Raw genomic sequence first — 17,286 nt, 5'->3', positions numbered from 1 at the left:
CTGTCCCCGTGCTGTCCCCCTGCTCAGCCAAACGAGGTATTGGAGCAGCAGCAGCCTGCTCTGGAGGCTGATGGGCCCTGAGGTGTCCTGGCACAGTGGCACCGGGGCTAAGGGCAGCACAGAGGGCGGCTCCGTGCCCTCCCCAGCGCCCTCGGTGGCCGAAGGGCAGCGGATCCCCCTTGGTTGGCTGAGATCTCCTGAATTATTCAGGCGCTGCCGCCCTGGGGATGCTCCCCCTGCCCACAGCGCAGCCCCCGGCCCGAGGGGAGCAGCCGGGACTGGAGCTCCGGGAGCTCTGGGGGTGTCCGGGGGAGGAGCAGCCGGGACTGGAGCTCCGGGGGCTCTGGGGCTGTCCGGGGGAGGAGCTCTCGGAGCTCTGGGGGTGTCTGAGGGAGGGGCTCTCGGAGCTCTGGGGGTGTCCGGGCCGGACAAGCCCCAGCACAGGGAGGAGGATGAGCCGCGCCGCCTCCCCGAGGACGGGCCATGCTCTCGGGCAGGAGAGCGGCGGCTGCAAAGCCCCATTTCATGTCCCTGAAAGGAGAGGAGGGACGGGGGCAGAGGCCGCTCGGAGCTGGCCCAGATCCTGCTGCCTCTCTTTTTTATTCCCGGTTTTCAGGCGGCGCCAGCTCCCGTCCCCGCTGTTCCGCAGCGGCTGCTCCATGCGCTCCGGGCAGGGACGTGGGTTTGTGGGGGCTCCCCCCGGTGTGACCCCGGCCAAGCGTCCCCCAGCCCCCGCCCCAGGGCTGCGGGGAGCTGCAGAGGCGTGGGGACATTGCTGAGACCCTTCCCGAGCGGGGAACCGTGGGATCTGCGTGTTGGGCACACCGGGGTGCGCTGGGGGTGCTCCCCACACACCCACCCCATCCCGCCACCCTCAAAACACCTTCAGCAACAGCCTGAGAGAGGTGGAAACCTGCGGGGTGTCCCAGAGATGGGAATGTGGGATGGGAGAGTGGTGGGGCGCAGGACAGGGCAGCAATGGGGACACGGGACGGGGCAGCAATGGGGACACGGGATGGGGCAGCAATGGGGACACGGGATGGGGCAGCAATGGGGACACGGGACAGGGCAGCAATGGGGACACGGGACAGGGCAGGATGGGGACACGGGATGGGGCAGCAATGGGGACACTGGACAGGGCAGCAATGGGGACACGGGACGGGGCAGGAATGGGGACACGGGATGGGGCAGCAATGGGGACACAGGACAGGGCAGTGATGGGGACACGGGAATGGGGACAGCAGGACAGCGCTGGCAGTGCAGAACAGGGCAGTGATGGGGACACAGCACCAGGCTCCTGGTGGCCACCGGGACCCGAGGAGCCCGGAGGGTGATTGATGCCCGGCAGGCTGAGGCCACAACTGCTCGGAAGTGCGGCAGCAGCTGCTCCGGCTGTTCCGGCACGATCTGGCACCAGAGCAAATCCTCGGGGCGATTGGGAGTGGGGGCGATGCCCGGGGGGTGTCGGGCACTGCCGTGGAGCGGGGGGCAGCAGGGCCGGGGGGGCTGGCGAGGATCTGGGGTTCGCTTCCCAGCCGCTGCGTGAGACCGGGACTCAAGTCAAGGCTCCCGTTAATTCAGACTTTAATCCGGTCTAAATCCCACCTTTAATCTGTTTAATGCCACCTTTGGGAATTAGCATCCCGTGCCGCGGCTCGCCCCCACCGAGCCGGGAGGAGGAAGAGGAAGGATGCTCCGACACTCCCGATGCTGGCACCTCCGAATCTCTGGGATCTCGGGGGGTCCCCGGCATCAACCGGGATGAGCTGACAGCCACGACCCTCGGGCCCAAACGCTGCTCTCGGTGGGCAGCACGGCAGCCCCCGCGTGTCCCATCCCCTCGTGGGGCCGCCGTGTGCCCATGGAGGAGGAGGGGGGGAAGCTTTGCCGGACCCCGCGGCGCTGCCCCCGCTCCTCCCGGTCCGGCAGCGCCCTCCTCAGCCCCGGTTCATCAGCGCCGCCGCTCCCGCCCGCAGTCCCGCGCCGCTCCCACGCGTGATGCTCTCACCCCGCGCGTCCCCGCCGCCCCCCGCGTGTCCCCGGCCCCCCCGCGTGTCCCCGTGTCCCCCCGGTGTCCCCGTCCCCCCCCCCTGCAGCCGGGGCAGCCCCGAGCCCGCCCCGCGCGCGTTACCGGGACCGGCCCACGCGCGCGGGACCCACGGGGACGCGCCCGCCCCGGCCCCGCCCACGCACCGTCCGCGCAATCCCATTGGCTGCTTCGTAGCAAGCCCCGCGTCGCCATTGGCTGGAGCCCCCCGCAGGACACGCCCCCTCGGTCCCGCCCCTCCCGGCCCCGCGCGGGACTTGGCGGCGACGGAGGGCGGGAGGCCCCGACCCGCCGGGAACCGGGAACCGGGAACCGGGAACCCGACACTGAGAGCCGGGAACCGGCACCGGGAACCGGACACTGGGAACTGGACACTGACAACTGGACACCGGGAACCGGCACCGGACACCGGACTCCGGGAACCAGCATCGGTAATCGGGAAACAGTCACCGGGAACCGGCAGCGGGAACCGGGTACCGGGCACCGGACACCGGACACTGCACACTGAGAACCGGTGAACCGAGCGGGAATCGGGAACAGAACATCGGACGCTGGGACTGGCACTGAGCATCGAAGACCGAGCACCGGACATCGTCACCGGGCACCGGCATCGGGGACCGGGCACTGGTAGCGCCTGCGGGGCCCTCCGGGCAGGGAGAGGCGCCGGGGGAAGCGGGACCCTCGCCTGGCCCCGCCCCGTCCAGCCCCGTCCCGCCCCGTCCCGTCCCGTCCCGCCGGGGGCACCGGAGAAGCCCCGGTCCCGGTCCCGGCGCTGCTTTCCCCGAGGCAGGCTGCAGGTAAGGGCCGGTTCCCCCGGTACCTCCCGGTACCTCCCGCTTCCTCCCATCTTCCCCGGTCCGTGGGGGCGGGGGCGCTCGGTACCGGCCCGTTCCGTGCTTGCACCGGGGGCGAAGCCTCTCGTCCCCCACGGGAATCATGCGTGCGTGTGTGTCCCCCTGCCCGGTGTCGGGAGCCCGGGGGCAGAGCAGGTTCGGGAGCTGCGGGCGGGCAGAGCCCGGAGCTGCCCCGGCACCCCCCGGCTGTGCCGCGGCTTTCCCCGGTGGATAAACACGGGCCGAGGGCGATTTCCCCCCGGATTCACGGGAAAGGCGATGGGGCTGGAAATGGCACCGGGCCCGGTGGGTGCTGGATAACGGGAGCGGGGAGGAGGCACCGGAGCCGCCCCCGCGGGGCTGTCACGGCCCCACGTGCCCGGGCAGGGCCGGTGCCCCCTGGCAGCGCTTGGCTTCGAGCATCGCCTGGCCCTGCGCTCCGGAGGATGAAATTCCTCCATTCCTGGAAAGAAAATCCCCTGGGAGCGGCCGGATCGGCCCGGGGGCAGAGCTGGGTGTAAACGGGGTGAAACTCCCGCCCCTGCCCGACCTTCCCCGGGCAGGGAAGGGTTTGGGCCGTTCCTTACTGACCCCAGGCCCAGCACTGGATCCCAATCGTCCCGTGGAGTTTTCCTCCCTTCCCGAGCGACTTTCTCCTCCCGATCCCGGGGCAGGAAGCATGTGATGTGCCCTGGCCCCCTCCGCAGCCGGACAGACGGACGGATGGTGGTTTGGCCTCAGTTTCCCCTCTCCCATCCTCTGTTTGCTACTTCCCCATGAGTCTCCGTCTGCTCCGAGCGAAGGAGAAAGGAAGTTGCTGCCAGAGAGAGCAGCTTGATGGCAGCTGGAGAAAGAAAAGGAGGAAATGGAAGGCGAGACAGATGCTCCAAAATAAACCCCCCTTCCTTCTCCTTGTAAAATACCCCCCTTCCTCCTCCTCTTCCTCTGCCTTTTCTCCATAAAATCCCCATTTCTTCCTCCTCTTCCTCCTCCCCTCCATAAAACAACCCCCCTTCCTCCTCCTCCTCCTCTTCCTCCTCCTTCTCTCCTTAAAATAACCTCCATTCCTCCTCCTCCTCCTCCTCCTCTCCAATTTGGCAGCTGCCTCCCCCGCGGGGCACAACAATCCCAGGGGGAATTCCTTGGTGCCAAATCACCCCCCAGGATGCCCCCCCTGCCCTGTATTGGGGTGAGCACCCCTGAGCCCCCCTCCCCGTGGATCCAGGGCCCCATTCCCCACCCATGCCCGGGGCTGGCACCGCCGGAGCCCCCTCGGACGGGCGGCTCAGCTCCTGCACAGACACGTCGGAGCTGCCAGGGCAGATCAGCATTCCCAGGCAAAAGCAAAACCCATCTCCTTCCCATGGCTGCAGCTGCAGCCCCAGCGAGGAAGGAGATTTTGGGATGGAGGAGCTCAGCTCGATGCCAGGGGTAGAGGGGACGGTGATGGGGACACGCCAAGGGCTTGGCATCGGTGCTGGCACAGGGAGGAGCAGGGTGAGGGGGAAGCACTGGGTGCGGCGGTGCCAGCAGCATTCCTTGTCCTCCGGCATCACTCCCTGTGCCCCGCATCACTCCTTGTGCCCCTCAGCATTCCCTGTGCCCGCAGCATTCCCTGTGCCCACAGCATTCCCGGTGCCCCTCAGCACTCCCAGTGCCCGCAGCATTCCCTGTGCCCACAGCATTCCCTGTGCCCCACATCATTCCCGGTGCCCGCAGCATTCCCGGTGCCCGCATCATTCCCGGTGCCCCCAGCAGCATTCCCGGTGCCCCCCACATCATTCCCGGTGCCTCTCAGCATTCCCTGTGCCCGCAGCATTCCCTGTGCCCACAGCATTCCCGATGCCCCACAGCATTCCCTGTGCCCACAGCATTCCCAGTGCCCACAGCATTCCCGGTGCCCACATCATTCCCTATGTCCACAGCATTCCCTGTGCCCACATCATTCCCTGTGCCCCTCAGCACTCCCAGTGCCCGCAGCATTCCCTGTGCCCACATCATTCCCTGTGCCCGCAGCATTCCCGGTGCCCGCATCATTCCCGGTGCCCCCCACAGCATTCCCGGTGCCCCCAGCATCATTCCCGGTGCCCGTTCCAGCCGCGGATTCACCCGGCCGTGCCAGGAGAGGAGCTTTTCCTGGGGCGAGGTGTTTACTCAGTGCCTTCCTCCCGGCCTCACCCCGCTGGGCACACACGCGCCCGGGCAGCGTCTCCGGCTGCTCTTTGCACCCATGGCAACCTGCGAGGGCCGGCACGCGCCCTCCCTGCTTCCTCCCGCTCCTCTTCCTCGCCTCTCCCGGCGCTGGTAACGGGGGCTGGGAGCTGCGGGGGGCACGGAGGGTGGGGGACAGGATGGAGGTGCTGCTGGGGCCGGGTGTGGGGTCACGGATGGTGGGGACAGGATAGAGACACTGTTGGGGTCACAGAGTGTGGGGAAAGGCTGGAGGCATTGCTGGGGCTGGGTGTGGGGTCAGGGATGCTGGGGACAGGATGGATGTGGGGTCACAGATCATAGGGACAGGCTGGAGACGCTGCTGGGGCTGGGTGTGGGCTCACAGATCATAGGGACAGGCTGGAGGCATTATTGGGGCTGGATGTGGGGTCAGGGATGCTGGGCACAGGCTGGATGTGGGCTCACAGATCATAGGGACAGGCTGGAGATGCTGCTGGGGCTGGGTGTGGGGTCACGGATGGTGGGGACAGGGTGGATGTGGGGTCACAGATCATAGGGACAGGCTGGAGGCATTATTGGGGCTGGGTGTGGGCTCACAGACCATAGGGACAGGCTGGAGGCATTATTGGGGCTGGGTGTGGGGTCAGGGATGCTGGGGACAGGCTGGAGGCATTATTGGGGCTGGGTGTGGGCTCACAGACCATAGGGACAGGAGGGAGGGAGGCATTATTGGGGCTGGATGTGGGTTCACAGATGATAGGAACAGGAGGGAGGCATTATTGGGGCTGGATGTGGGCTCACAGATCATAGGGACAGGCTGGAGATGCTGCTGGGGCTGGGTGTGGGGTCAGGGATGGTGGGGACAGGATGGATGTGGGCTCACGGATCATAGGGACAGGCTGGAGATGCTGCTGGGGCTGGGTGTGGGGTCACGGATGGTGGGGACAGGCTAGAGGCATTATTGGGGCTGGATGTGGGCTCACAGACCATAGGGACAGGCTGGAGGCATTATTGGGGCTGGATGTGGGCTCACAGATCACAGAGACAGGCTGTAGGTGCTGCTGGGGCTCTCAGGTTACTGCCCTGTGCTCCGACCTGGCTCCTGTAATCCAGGAGGGTTTAATTAATTAATAGGGGTTGGAGCACGGGGAAAGCGATGCCGTGGGATGGAGAGCAGGGCAGCAGGATGCCATCCACCCACTTGGCATTTAGCCAGGATCTGGGGGGCTGGGAATGCTGGGGGGCAGAGCAGGGGTGTTTCCCGAAGCGGTGGAAGGGAAATCCAGGGAGATGGCCACAATTCAATGTTTATCCTGTTGGGAAACGATGTTTCCACGTTGGAGCAAACTTGTAGCAAGACAATCCAAGTTACTACGGCCGCAGTGGGAAGGTGGAGGAGGAAGAGGAGGAGGAAGAGGAGGCAGAGGTGCCTCTGCTCTGAGCTGGAGCTTTGTGGAGCCTCCCCCTCTGCGCTGCTCCATGAATTAATGAAGTGCCTTTCCTTTCCTGCATGAAATATTCACCTGCTGCCAAGGGAACTGGGGGGGCTCGGGGAGCCAAGGCCATGGAGGTGCTGGTGGAGCCAGGTGGAAGGGACAGGCGGGGAGGGGGATCTTTGGAGCAGGTGGAAATGATAACTGGGATGATATCACTGCTGGGGTGTCACTTGGCAGCTCTGCTGTGGTGCCACCAGCGCCAGGCGACCACAGGGTGACAGGGTCTTGTCTTCCCCCCTCAGACAGGAGCTTTCTGATGAGGGTTGATGATGGGTGCTTGTGCCCTCAGAGGCGTGGAGAGGCTTTTTTGGGCAATCGGGTCACAGCTGGGTGTTGGGTGAGGTGCAAGCCCAGTGGGGTGAGTGCCAAACCGGAGATGAGCACGGCACGTGTCTGTCCCCAAGGGGACCACGTCTGTCCTGTGGCAGGGCCAACCTCTGTGTGCTCACCCCAACCCTCACACCACCGCCCAGGGCTGCAAGACTGCCCCAAAAACCCCCAAGATGGGTGGAAACCCTCCAAGAAAGGGCTGTACCTGTCCCCAAAGCCACGGTTGGGACCGCAGCCCTGCCGCACTCTTCCGGAGCAGGGAGGAACTGGGTGACAGCAGCGCTGGCTGCTCCACTTAGGAAGAAGAAGAAGAAGTTGTTGTTTTTTAGGGTGTTTTCATTAAAAAGAAGAAGGGGGTGGAGGGGAGCCCAAGCCCTGAGCTGGGCTGGAAGCTTCAGCGACAGGAAGGAAGTGAAATGGGTTATTTCAGGCTCCACTTGGCTGCTCGGGGCACGGCTCAGCTCCTCCGTGCTCTGATAGCAGCCCCCGGTGAACAATGGGGTCCCGGGGCCCTTCCCGGCAGGAACACGGCTCGTTCCGCTGAAATCTCCTGCTCCTGCTGAGTCAGCAGCTCCTGCTGGGCCGGGTGTGCTGTGAGGGCGCCTGGGGAACCGTCCCGGTGCAGGAGGTGAGCCTGCCTTGCCTTGGGGTTTGCAGGGAGCAGCCTATAAAACCATCCCTGGGCGCTGCAGAGGGAGCTGGTTGCATTTTTGGGGTCCCCATACTCTCCTGTTCCACTTTTGGGGTCCCTAGACCCCCCCCCCCCCCCAATAATGCTTCGTGCCTCAGTTTCCCCCCAGAGCGATGCTCCTGCTCCGGAGCAGGGGAGGGCTGTGAGCAGCCAGGTGTTGTTTGCTGCAGGGAGCAGAGGCTTGATCCATTATTGCAGCTGGCATTTGGGAGCCGTGGGCAGCTCGCAGGACTCGGCACTTCCTATTTTTCATGTGCTCTGGAGGTGGAGTTTGCACTCGGTTTTGTGTCTGTGGTCAGCCAGGGCAGAGAGCTGGGGTGTGGGAATTCCTACGGGTGTGGGAATTCCTATTTGCCCAGGCAGCGTTCCCAGGGCACCCCACAAGGCTGGGGAGGGAAATTCCAGGCTGTCAACAGCGCAGCACAGCACAGCCCTGCTCCTTCCAGCACGGTGAATTGAGTCCCCTCACAGCCAGGGCACAGGAGCTGCCCATCCTGCCCATCCTGCCCATCCTGCATGCAGCCACTGCAATTCCATCAGCCCGACCCAGGAGCTGCTGTCACCAGGCTCTGCCTTGTCATTTTTGTCTTATTAAGTGCGAGAGCCTCAGCTTGAGGCTCAGGCTGACAGAAATCAATGTTCTCCCACCGTAGGAAATGCTCCCAAACCTCTCTGTTTTTCCTGAGGGCTGTAAATAACCCTGCAGGCGACATCTCTGTCACTGCTCCTGGAATTCTCATCCCCACAGAGCCTTGGCTGCCCTCGGGTTTGGGATATCTCAGGGAGCCAGGGCTCAGCTCCATCGTCCTGGCATCACTGGGGAAGCCTTGGATGATGGATCCAAGGAGGGATCCCTGAGGAGCTGGATCTGCTCCTGAGGGGCTGCTGGGTGCTCCTGAGGGGTGGGAGCAGCACTGGGGGTCCCCAGAGGGGTCTGGGATTTTCAGCTTGGCCAGGGGGTGATGACAGAGCTGCCTGTGGTAGGGACAGACTTGGTTCTGTGACAATCCCAGACTCGTGGAATGGTTTGGGTTGGAAAAAGACCAAAAGTTCATCTCATCCCACCCCTGCCATGGGCAGGGCACCTTCCCCTACCCCAGGGCTGCTCCAACCATGCCTTGGACACTTCGAGAGACAGCCACAGCTGCTCTGGGCACCCTGTGCCACGGCCTCAGCTCCATCTCAGGGAATGATTCCTGCTTAACATCAAATCTAAACCTGCTCCCTATCCATGAGCAATTTATCCCCATCCATCCTCACACCAGCAGCATCCTTCAGCTGAAATATCTCCTCTCCCCTCCCCGGGGATGTATTTATAGGCTGATCCCCTCCCCTCCTGCTCTGCCAGCCTGTCCCTGCCATGTGCAGGCTCCTGCAGAAGCAGCTCCCAGCTCTGCCCATCCATCCTGCTTGTTTTCCTGCTGTTTCTCCCCTCCCTGTGATTTGTAGCTCTGCGGTTTCCCAGGCCAAGATGCATCTCCAGGGTTGGTTTTAGTCGTTCTCAGCAGAGTTTAAAGCCGTGCTGTGCCCCGGGTGATGGATTTGGTCCCGCCGGGATGTGGGAGCGGGGCTGTAGGTGAGGCTCCTGTCTGGGTGAATTATTCACCTCTGGAGGAGGCTGGGGCAGCAGCACAGCAAGTCCCAGCTCGTGTGGGTGTTCCAGGGTGAGCGGTGCCAGGGAAGAGGGCTCCCAGCCAGTGCTGGGTGCTGCAAACCGGCTGTGCCACCGCGGCCAGAGCAGGGTGGAAGTGGCACTTGGCAAAGGGGGTGACTCAGCTGCCACCTGGGCTGTCCCCAGCTCACCCTGCAGGAAATGAGTCAGGTTTGAAGGAAGGAAAAATGCTCAAACGATGGGGCAAGAGTCCTTCCTGCAGCAGGAGGAGGAGGGAGGCATTGGTCACAGGAGGGACAGGATGGATGGTCGCAGGCTCTGCTCAGGTAGGGACACCTGGCTCGCTGCAGCCTCTCCACAGACTTTGGGAAAAGGGAGGTGGGAACAGCCTGGAACTGATCCCACCAACCAAACCTGGGGGGTGAGCTCAGCTCTCACCTGCCCTGGCACCCAGGAGCTCCCTCAGTGTTGCCATTGGCTGGAGATGTTCTTTCTCCTGCCAGAAATCTGTGTGGGGAGGTCAGGAATCAAAGGACATGGACTGGGACATCCCCTGCCATGGACTGGGACGCTCCACCAGCCCAGGTGAGATGGGGATGGGTGCAGAGCAGGTTCTCACCCGTGTGTGCCTCTTCCCCCGCAGAGATGGACACCTTCAGCACCAAGAACTTGGCCCTGCAGGCCCAGAAGAAGCTCCTGAGCAAAATGGCCACCAAGACCATCGCCAACGCCTTCATCGACGACACCAGCAGCGAGATCCTGGACGAGCTGTACCGGGCCACCAAGGAGTACACCCACAACCGCAAGGAGGCCCAGAAGATCATCAAGAACCTCATCAAGATCGTGATGAAGCTGGGCGTCCTCTACCGCAACGGGCAGTTCAGCCCCGAGGAGCTGCTGCTCATGGAGCGCTTCCGCAAGAAGGTTCACACCTTGGCCATGACGGCCGTCAGCTTCCACCAGATAGACTTCACCTTCGACCGCAGGGTCATGTCGGGCGTGCTGACCGAGTGCCGGGACCTGCTGCACCAGGCGGTCAACGGGCACCTGACGGCCAAGTCGCACTCGCGCATCAACCACGTCTTCAACCACTTTGCGGACTACGAGTTCCTGTCGGCGCTCTACGGCCCGGCCGAGCCCTACCGCACCCACCTCAAGAGGATCTGCGAGGGCGTCAACAAGATGCTGGAGGAGGAGAGCATCTGAGCCGGACTCTGCCTCGCGGCGTCTGCTTTGGCCTGCGCCGGGCTCGCCGTGCCCTCCTCCTCCTCCTCCTCCTCCTCCTCCTCCTCTGCAGTGCTCTCGTGTTCTCCTCGTTTCTCCAAGAGACTGAACCTCCTGACTTTGTGTGCCCAGGGTCTGCAAACCCCTCCCTGCGCTGGGCTGAGCCCTCTCCAGGCCGTCCTGGGATTTTGGGCCCCTGCTGTACAGTTGGATTTCCTTTGCCCACCAAGTGCCTTTAGCTCAGAGTCCAAGGGTTTGGACTCTTTGCCTTGAACTCTGTTCCCTCTGAGGGGGACCTTAACCAAAGACTCGCGGTGTGAAGCACCTCTGAGGTGTCTCCGAGCAGGTGGGAGGTGTTGGGGGGATCAGTTCTGAGACCCCGTAACTGCAGGGCTGTGGAACGCCGTGGTTTTCTTCCAGCAGCTCCACAACGTGGTGGGAGCAAATCATGGTCCAGACTTGTGCTGGCTGCCTCAGGCAGGAAGGGGCTTCTGCCTGGGCTTGGGTGTCCTCAAAGACAAGTCCCTGAGGCCAGGAGGAGCCAGGAGGATCCCTCCTCACCTGGGGGAGGGCTGGGAGGAGCTGCTCCATCCCTGGATCCCTGGAACCGCCCAATTGCCCACCATCCTGCAGTGGTGGTGCCACCTGGCAGCTCCAACGCTGCCCTCGGTGGTCAATCCAAAGCCCCCCTGGACTTCCATCCCTTTTCCACACCCGTGACCGAGTGATGTTCGTTTTTAGCAAACTCTGTAGCCCTGATGAGTTATTGAAATAAACTCGCTGTGTGGCCTGGGAGCTCTGTGAGGCTGTTCTAGCACGGGTGACGGTGACAGGATGAGCCCTGGGCACAGCTGGCTTTGCCCCCAGCTGCTGGTGGCTCTCTGTCACCTGGACTTTGTGCTCTCTGTCCCCTGGCACTGCTGCTGGTTGTGCTGTCCCTGGATTTGCATGGACAAAGGGAAATGGCTTCCCCTGCCAGAGGGCAGGGCTGGGTGGGATATCGGGGAGGAGTTCCTGCCTGTGAGGTGGGTGAGGCCCTGGCAGAGGGTGCCCCATGCCTGGCAGCGCCCAAGGCCAGGCTGGACAGGGCTTGGAGCAATCTGGGACAGTGGAAGGTGTCCCTGCCCATGGAGGCTTTAAGGTCTCTCCAAACCCCAACCATCCCATGATTTGGTAAGATCCCGCCCCCAGCAGAACCCACGGGGGCTCCTCTGCACCCCACATCCCCTCAGGGCCCGGGAGCAGAGCCCTGGCAGCAGGGGTGGCTCTGCAGGCCCAGAGCAGAGGGGATGCTCAGGGCACTCCCAGCACAGCTCTGAGCACTGGAAATTGCCCTTTTAGCACCCGAGACACCACAAAACCTCCACTGGCCTTATCTCTGTGACCTTCTGGTGCCTCCTGTTCCCTGGATGTCTGAGGCACGGGCTCCTGCTCCCTTCCCACCCCTGGCACTGATAACTCTCAGCCTTAGAAGATGAAAGAAAAGACACAAAGGCCATGTCTCTGTCATTTCACAGGCCTGGCTGCAGCTGTCACCGATAATTGTGTGACACAGCTTGGGTGGAGGCAAAGCCCATTCACAAGGGGGTGTGGAGAACAGCAGGAGCCCTCAGGAGGGCAGGAACCAGAGCTGGGAATCCCAGGCAGGTGTGCTGGGATGGGGCTGAGGAATGCCCAGCCAGAAATGCTTTGCTGTTCCCAAGGTGTGTGCCTGTGTCAGCTGGAAAATCCCCCTAAACGCTGTGGAGCCCCCAAATCCCTATGAGACACCTCAGCTCCTCCTGGCCAAGCAGCAACAAAGGTCCCCACAGCTGGAGAGGGGAGGAGGGACAGAACAGAGCAGCTTCAGGCCAGAGCACGATGCTTTATTTCTTTATTTGCGCTGTATTTACACAGGAAAGGAATTGCACATTCCCTGTTATTACTCTGGATAAGAAAAAAATCATTTTCCTGTAGGTATAAAAGAGTCCCGTGGTTGTGCTGACACGTGGAAGTGACGCCTGGATTGATTCCTGATTGTGTCAGAATGAGCTGCTCTGCCTTCCCCCAGCCCAGCCCCACACTCACCACGGAGTCGGAGCTTTGCCCAATCCCCTCCCTCCCCCTGAATTAATGATTTCCTCCTGTCACGCTGGTGGAGAGAGCAATCCCACCTCCCCTCCAGGGACCACAGAGTCAAAACCTCCCTTTAGCAAGCCCTGCTTAAGTCCAGCCCCTTATCTCCCTGCACTGCTCTTGCCAGGCAGGCAGATAAGGAGCCCCTCTGCAGAGCCAGGCAGGAAGGGGCACAGCAGGATCAGGAGCCTCCTGGGCTGTTACTCTGACACAAGGCAGAACAAATCTGTCCCCAGCCCTCCAAGCCCCCACTCGTGTCGGTCCCCAGCACTTTGCAGTGTGGAAAACATAAAAGGTTTGGCCAACCAAAAGAAAACCCTGCAGGAAATGCAGGAAATGCCTTCCCTGCCGTGCTGGTGTGGCCGTGGGCCCTGTCCAGGGCTGGCCTGGGCTCACAGCTCGTCACGGGGGGATTTTGCCACAATCATCAGCTTGGACAGCTCGAAACGGAACTTGCCTTCCCTGTGGGACACTGCAGAGAGAGACAGAGAGAGAAACCAGGGTCAGCAGATGGAAAAGCAGCAACAAAACATCTCCATTGAGCCCTTCTCAGGGTGCTGACCACTGCTGTTGTGCACATGCCAGGCTGGGTGAAACCCCTGCTTACCCAGGGATTTAACCCACAACATCCAGCTGCCAGGGGTGGACCGAGAGCACTGCACCCAGCTCCATGGCACTGCCAGCAGGATCTGAGATAAAGTGGTGCCCGGCGTGTCCCCCAGCCCAGCCCAGCCCAGCCCTTCCCTCACAGCCCCTCAGGCACACACCTGTGGTTTCAGTGACCCCAAACTCCTCCTGCTTTAGGGGGATGTCGTTGAGGGCACCCGCAGCAGCCTGAGACTGAAACAGGAAGGAAGGAAGGAAGGAAGGGTGAGAGGCTGAGGCAATCCAGCAGGTCACACAATTCAAACCAACTGAAAATGAAGGGGTTTGAGATTTACGTGCAGGGAAAGAATTAAGAGCACAAAGGAAGTCTGAAGGAAAGTCTCTGTCTGCTTTTCTATGTCCTATTAAACCACGGGCTCGTGTCCTTGGGGTGAGTGAAAGCCTCACCCCTGGAAACTGGGAAATGGAAGAATGAGCCAGACAAAAACACCAGCAGAGGTTTCATTTGCTTTGTCACATGCAATTTGTTGAGGCAATCCAAGACTCCCTTTGTGCCCTTTGGAGCCCCCTCCCAGGCAATGCTGTGGCCGAGGGCAGGCACACAATGCAGCAGGCTGCCCACCTGCAGCCCCTCTCTGCCCGCCACCAGCCTCTAATGAGGGACGTGATGGAGCACATTTCATGGCACAGATGTCTAATAAATGTTTTCCATGTCTAATTCATGTTTTATAGCAGCCTCCCACACTCCTGCTTCCCCGGGATCAGCTGGGACTTACATAAGCCATGGCATGCTCTATCTTGGCTCCTTTCACTTCAGCTTTAAACTGGGTAAAGAACAGATAAGACTTCCCTTGGGGCCTGGAAGAAGAAAGCAGAGCCTTTGTCATGGGCACAGAGGTGCAGAGGAGGAGGAGCAGAGGAGAGGAGGATTCCTGGCTCCCTCCCTGCCCCCACAGCCACCTCTGGATCTTTTATTGTGCCACAATCTCTCTCTGTGCCACCGAGCAGGGCAGAGTGGAACAGAGAATTTACAAACCAACAGCTGCACCAAACGCCCCCGGAGCATCCCTGGCAGAGGGAAACCCTCCCTGACCAGGTGTGAATCCCTGCAGGGCCCCCGTCCCTGCCCCGCCGTGCTCAGGACCAGGACACACCTCCAGATGGAGCACGAGAAGAGCGCGCTGTCCTCGCTCACTCCGACCGTCATCTGCCACTGCTGCAGGGGGACAGAGCCGGCTCAGCGTGGGGAGAGCCCTGCGGGGCCGAGCCTGCCCTCCGGGGTCAGCAGCAGCTCCAGAATCACCCAAACCCTGCCCTCCGGGGGCAGCAGCAGCTCCAGAATCACCCAAACCCTGCCCTCCAGCTGCACAGCATCACCCAAACCCTGCCCTCCGGGGGCAGCAGCAGCTCCAGAATCACCCAACCCTGCCCTCCAGCTGCAGCAGGAGCTCCAGAATCACCCAAACCCTGCCCTCCAGCTGCACAGGAGCTCCAGAATCACCCAACCCTCCCCTCCAGCTGCACAGCAGCTCCAGAATCACCCAACCCTCCCCTCCAGCTCCAGAATCACCCCCCACCACCCCCAGCCCTCCCTGCTGGCCCCTCCTGCTCCCTGCAGTTAGGACTGGGCTCTCACACAAACAGTTCCCAGCCTCTTTTCCTTTCAGGGTGAGCAAAAGGAGCTGGTTGCAGCAGGAGGTGCCCAGCTCACCTCGTTGGTGCCGCCCTGGGCCGAGTAGGTGAAGGAGCAGCTGTAATCCCCCTGCAGAGAGAGGAACAGCAGCAGCCTCGTTCAGCACCAGCTTTTCAGGAATTGCTGAGCTTGGAGAAGCCCCCCCGGACCACCAAGTCCGGCAGTGCCCAGCACTGCCAAGGCCACGCTGAGCCTGTCCCCAAGTGCCACACGGCCTTAAATCCCTCCAGGGATGGGGACTCTGCCAGTGCCACTGTGCCAGTGCCCACCTCCCTTTCCGTGAGGAATGTTTCCCAACATCCAGCCTAAACCTCCCCTGGCACCACCATTTCCTCCTGCCTGGTGTGCTCGGGTGAGGAATCGTGTTCTGGGGTACCCAGGGACCCCCAGCCCCTTCTGCACTGGGGCCCTTCCCTTGCTGAGCCCCCTCCCATGAGGACCTGAGACCCCCTTCCCCTCTCCCTGCCCTTGGGATATTCCCTGCCCCCCCCTTCTCTTGGAGGGTCTCCCTTTCCCTTGCAGACCCCTTTGGGGACCCCCTTTCCCTTGCAGACCCCCAGGGTCCCTCTGCCTTTGCAGTCACATTTGGGGACCCCCTTTCCCTTGCAGACCCCCAGGGTCCCTCTGCCTTTGTAGGCACATTTGGGGACCCCCTTTCCCTTGCAGACCCCTTTGGGGACCCCCTTTCCCTTGCAGACCCCCAGGGTCCCTCTGCCTTTGTAGTCACATTTGGGGACCCCTTTCCCCTGCAGACCCCTGGGGTCCCCCTGCCTTTGCCGCCCCCTTTGGGGACCCCTCTCTCCCTGGGGACGCCCCCCCCACCCGCTCGCCCCGCCCTCCCTCACTCCCAGCCAATCCCCACAGCAGGCGATACGAGTGACATGCCGCGCAGCCAATCAGCGAGGGGCGCGTACCCTCTCCGCTCCCGCTCCCTCCCTCCGGGCCGCTCACCAGGCTCCGGGAGAAGGAGTGAACCTCCCCGCCGGGCCGCACGTCGAACTCGGCCGTGCTCGAGGCCGCTCCCGGGGCCGTGCCCGGTCCCGCGGCCGCCCGGGCCGCCAGGCACAGCAGGGCCGCGAGCACCAGCGCGGCCCACGCGCGGCCGCCGCTCCTCCAGCCGGGCGCCGCCATCTTGGAGAGGAAACGCGAGTACGGCGGCCGGCAGGGGTCAGCGCGGCGGCGGCGGCACGGCGGCCATGTTGGGTGTGGGCAGGAGCGCGGATGGACAGGGGCCATGGGGACAGAGGACAACAGCACAGAGGGACATGGGCACGGTGGTCAGGGGCAAAGGGACCAGACATTCCTTGGCATAGAGACTCTTCCACCCTTGCCAGGCCTCCTCCAGGGCAGGGTCTGGGTCTGTGGCACAGCCCAGCAGGGCCAGCATCAACCCCAGGGCCATGGCACGGGGCTGGGGATGGGGAGAGGGGGTCAGGGACCCTGGGCTGAGCCTCCAGAGCAGGAAAATCCTAGATTAGAGCAGAGGGGAGGCACAGAAATCTGTGCCAGCTCCGAGAGGGGCTGAGGGGGACCAGGGACAGGAGGTCTCTCTGCAGAGGCCGTGCCTGGAGCAGTCCCTGTGTCCCAGCACGGAGCTGGGATGCCTGTGATTTCACCAAAATCCCTCCCAGGGCATTCTCCAAGATCAATTTACACCCTTTGGTTTGGGCAGCACAGACACACCCGGAGCCCAGCCCTGTCCTTGGACACCCCACTCCTCCTTTGGGGGACTCTGGGATGCCTGAGCTGACCCAGTTGTTCTGCACGGCCCAGGACAGAGATCAAGTGCCTGAGACCCCCAAGCACCCACCAGAGTTTCCACTGACGTGGCTTTCCCAGAGCCAGAGCTGTGGTAGCACCTTTATCACACCCACTTTGGGAATGGAGATGCCAGGAAGTTTTCCATTCAAGCATCTTTCAGGGCAAGGAGGGACTTTTCTGAGCTAATTCTGTAGCTTGAGGAGTGGTTTTGTTTTAAAAATAAGCCCTCCAGAACATCTGTTCTCCCTCCACACCATCCACCTAAAAATAAAGCCCCACAGGGTGAGTTTTGGGAGAGAAATGCCTCCCAAGCTACTCTCAAGTCCCAAATTCTTGAGGAAAAGTGCTTTTTGCCTGGTTTCCCCAGCACCTGCTGGTTCCTCTGTCATTACCACTCACTCAGGAAATGAACTCAGCTTCATTTCATCCTCCAGCTGCAAATCCTCCACCCAGAGCCACCCTGCTCCCATCCCTGCCCGGGGTGGGGCCTCCCACATCATTTGTGTTTCAATCCCCGACAGAGCCTGTTCCATATGGAACAGCTCCTCGAGGAGATTTCCCAGCTAATTCCTCTCGGGATTCTCAATCCCCAAAAGATGACCGACCCCTTTTTAGGGTGCCAAAAAATCCAGCAGCAAGCTGGGGGATCAGAGGAGCCAACAGATCTGCAAATTCTTCTAGACAAGAGCGTCTTAAGACATTTTAT

At 62.1% G+C, this 17,286-nt stretch overlaps 2 protein-coding genes across 3 annotated transcripts; one reads left to right on the top strand and one right to left on the bottom strand.

Annotated features, from left to right (window-relative positions):
- Positions 1–2,351: 2,351 nt before the first annotated feature.
- TNFAIP8L1 (TNF alpha induced protein 8 like 1) lies at positions 2,352–11,193 on the top strand. Of its 2 annotated transcripts, none has more exons than XM_059489744.1 (2): positions 2,352–2,844; positions 9,825–11,193. In XM_059489744.1, exon 2 carries the CDS (start codon positions 9,827–9,829, stop codon positions 10,385–10,387), a length of 561 nt encoding a protein of 186 aa, XP_059345727.1. In that variant the 5' UTR covers positions 2,352–2,844; positions 9,825–9,826; the 3' UTR covers positions 10,388–11,193. The 2 variants fall into 2 exon arrangements, with proteins under 2 accessions (XP_059345727.1, XP_059345728.1); XM_059489745.1 differs by lacking the exon at positions 2,352–2,844 and adding an exon at positions 7,309–7,506.
- A 1,068-nt stretch (positions 11,194–12,261) lies between these two features.
- MYDGF (myeloid derived growth factor) lies at positions 12,262–15,956 on the bottom strand. Its single transcript, XM_059489746.1, has 6 exons — positions 15,771–15,956; positions 14,838–14,888; positions 14,281–14,342; positions 13,903–13,984; positions 13,288–13,360; positions 12,262–12,992 (listed from the first exon to the last, which is right to left on the bottom strand). The coding sequence occupies exons 1-6, from the start codon at positions 15,948–15,950 to the stop codon at positions 12,913–12,915; spliced, it is 528 nt and encodes a 175-aa protein (XP_059345729.1). The 5' UTR covers positions 15,951–15,956; the 3' UTR covers positions 12,262–12,912.
- Positions 15,957–17,286: the final 1,330 nt, after the last annotated feature.

Source organism: Ammospiza nelsoni, chromosome 27 (assembly GCF_027579445.1).
Source record: "Ammospiza nelsoni isolate bAmmNel1 chromosome 27, bAmmNel1.pri, whole genome shotgun sequence".
Classification (NCBI taxonomy): domain Eukaryota; kingdom Metazoa; phylum Chordata; class Aves; order Passeriformes; family Passerellidae; genus Ammospiza; species Ammospiza nelsoni.
Note: the sequence above shows the minus strand (reverse complement) of the source record. Positions and strands in the feature narration are given on the sequence as shown.

What these genes read in the sequence shown, in the direction of transcription:
- TNFAIP8L1 (XM_059489744.1), top strand. Translation starts at nt 9,827, where the DNA reads ATGGACACCTTCAGCACCAAGAACTTGGCCCTGCAGGCCCAGAAGAAG.
- MYDGF (XM_059489746.1), bottom strand. Translation starts at nt 15,950, where the DNA reads ATGGCGGCGCCCGGCTGGAGGAGCGGCGGCCGCGCGTGGGCCGCGCTG. An exon ending in CCCAGGGCGGCACCAACGAG is followed by an intron (nt 14,343 to 14,837) that starts GTGAGCTGGGCA and finishes GTCCCCCTGCAG; the next exon opens with CAGTGGCAGATGACGGTCGG. An exon ending in TTCTCGTGCTCCATCTGGAG is followed by an intron (nt 13,985 to 14,280) that starts GTGTGTCCTGGT and finishes TTCTTCTTCCAG; the next exon opens with GCCCCAAGGGAAGTCTTATC.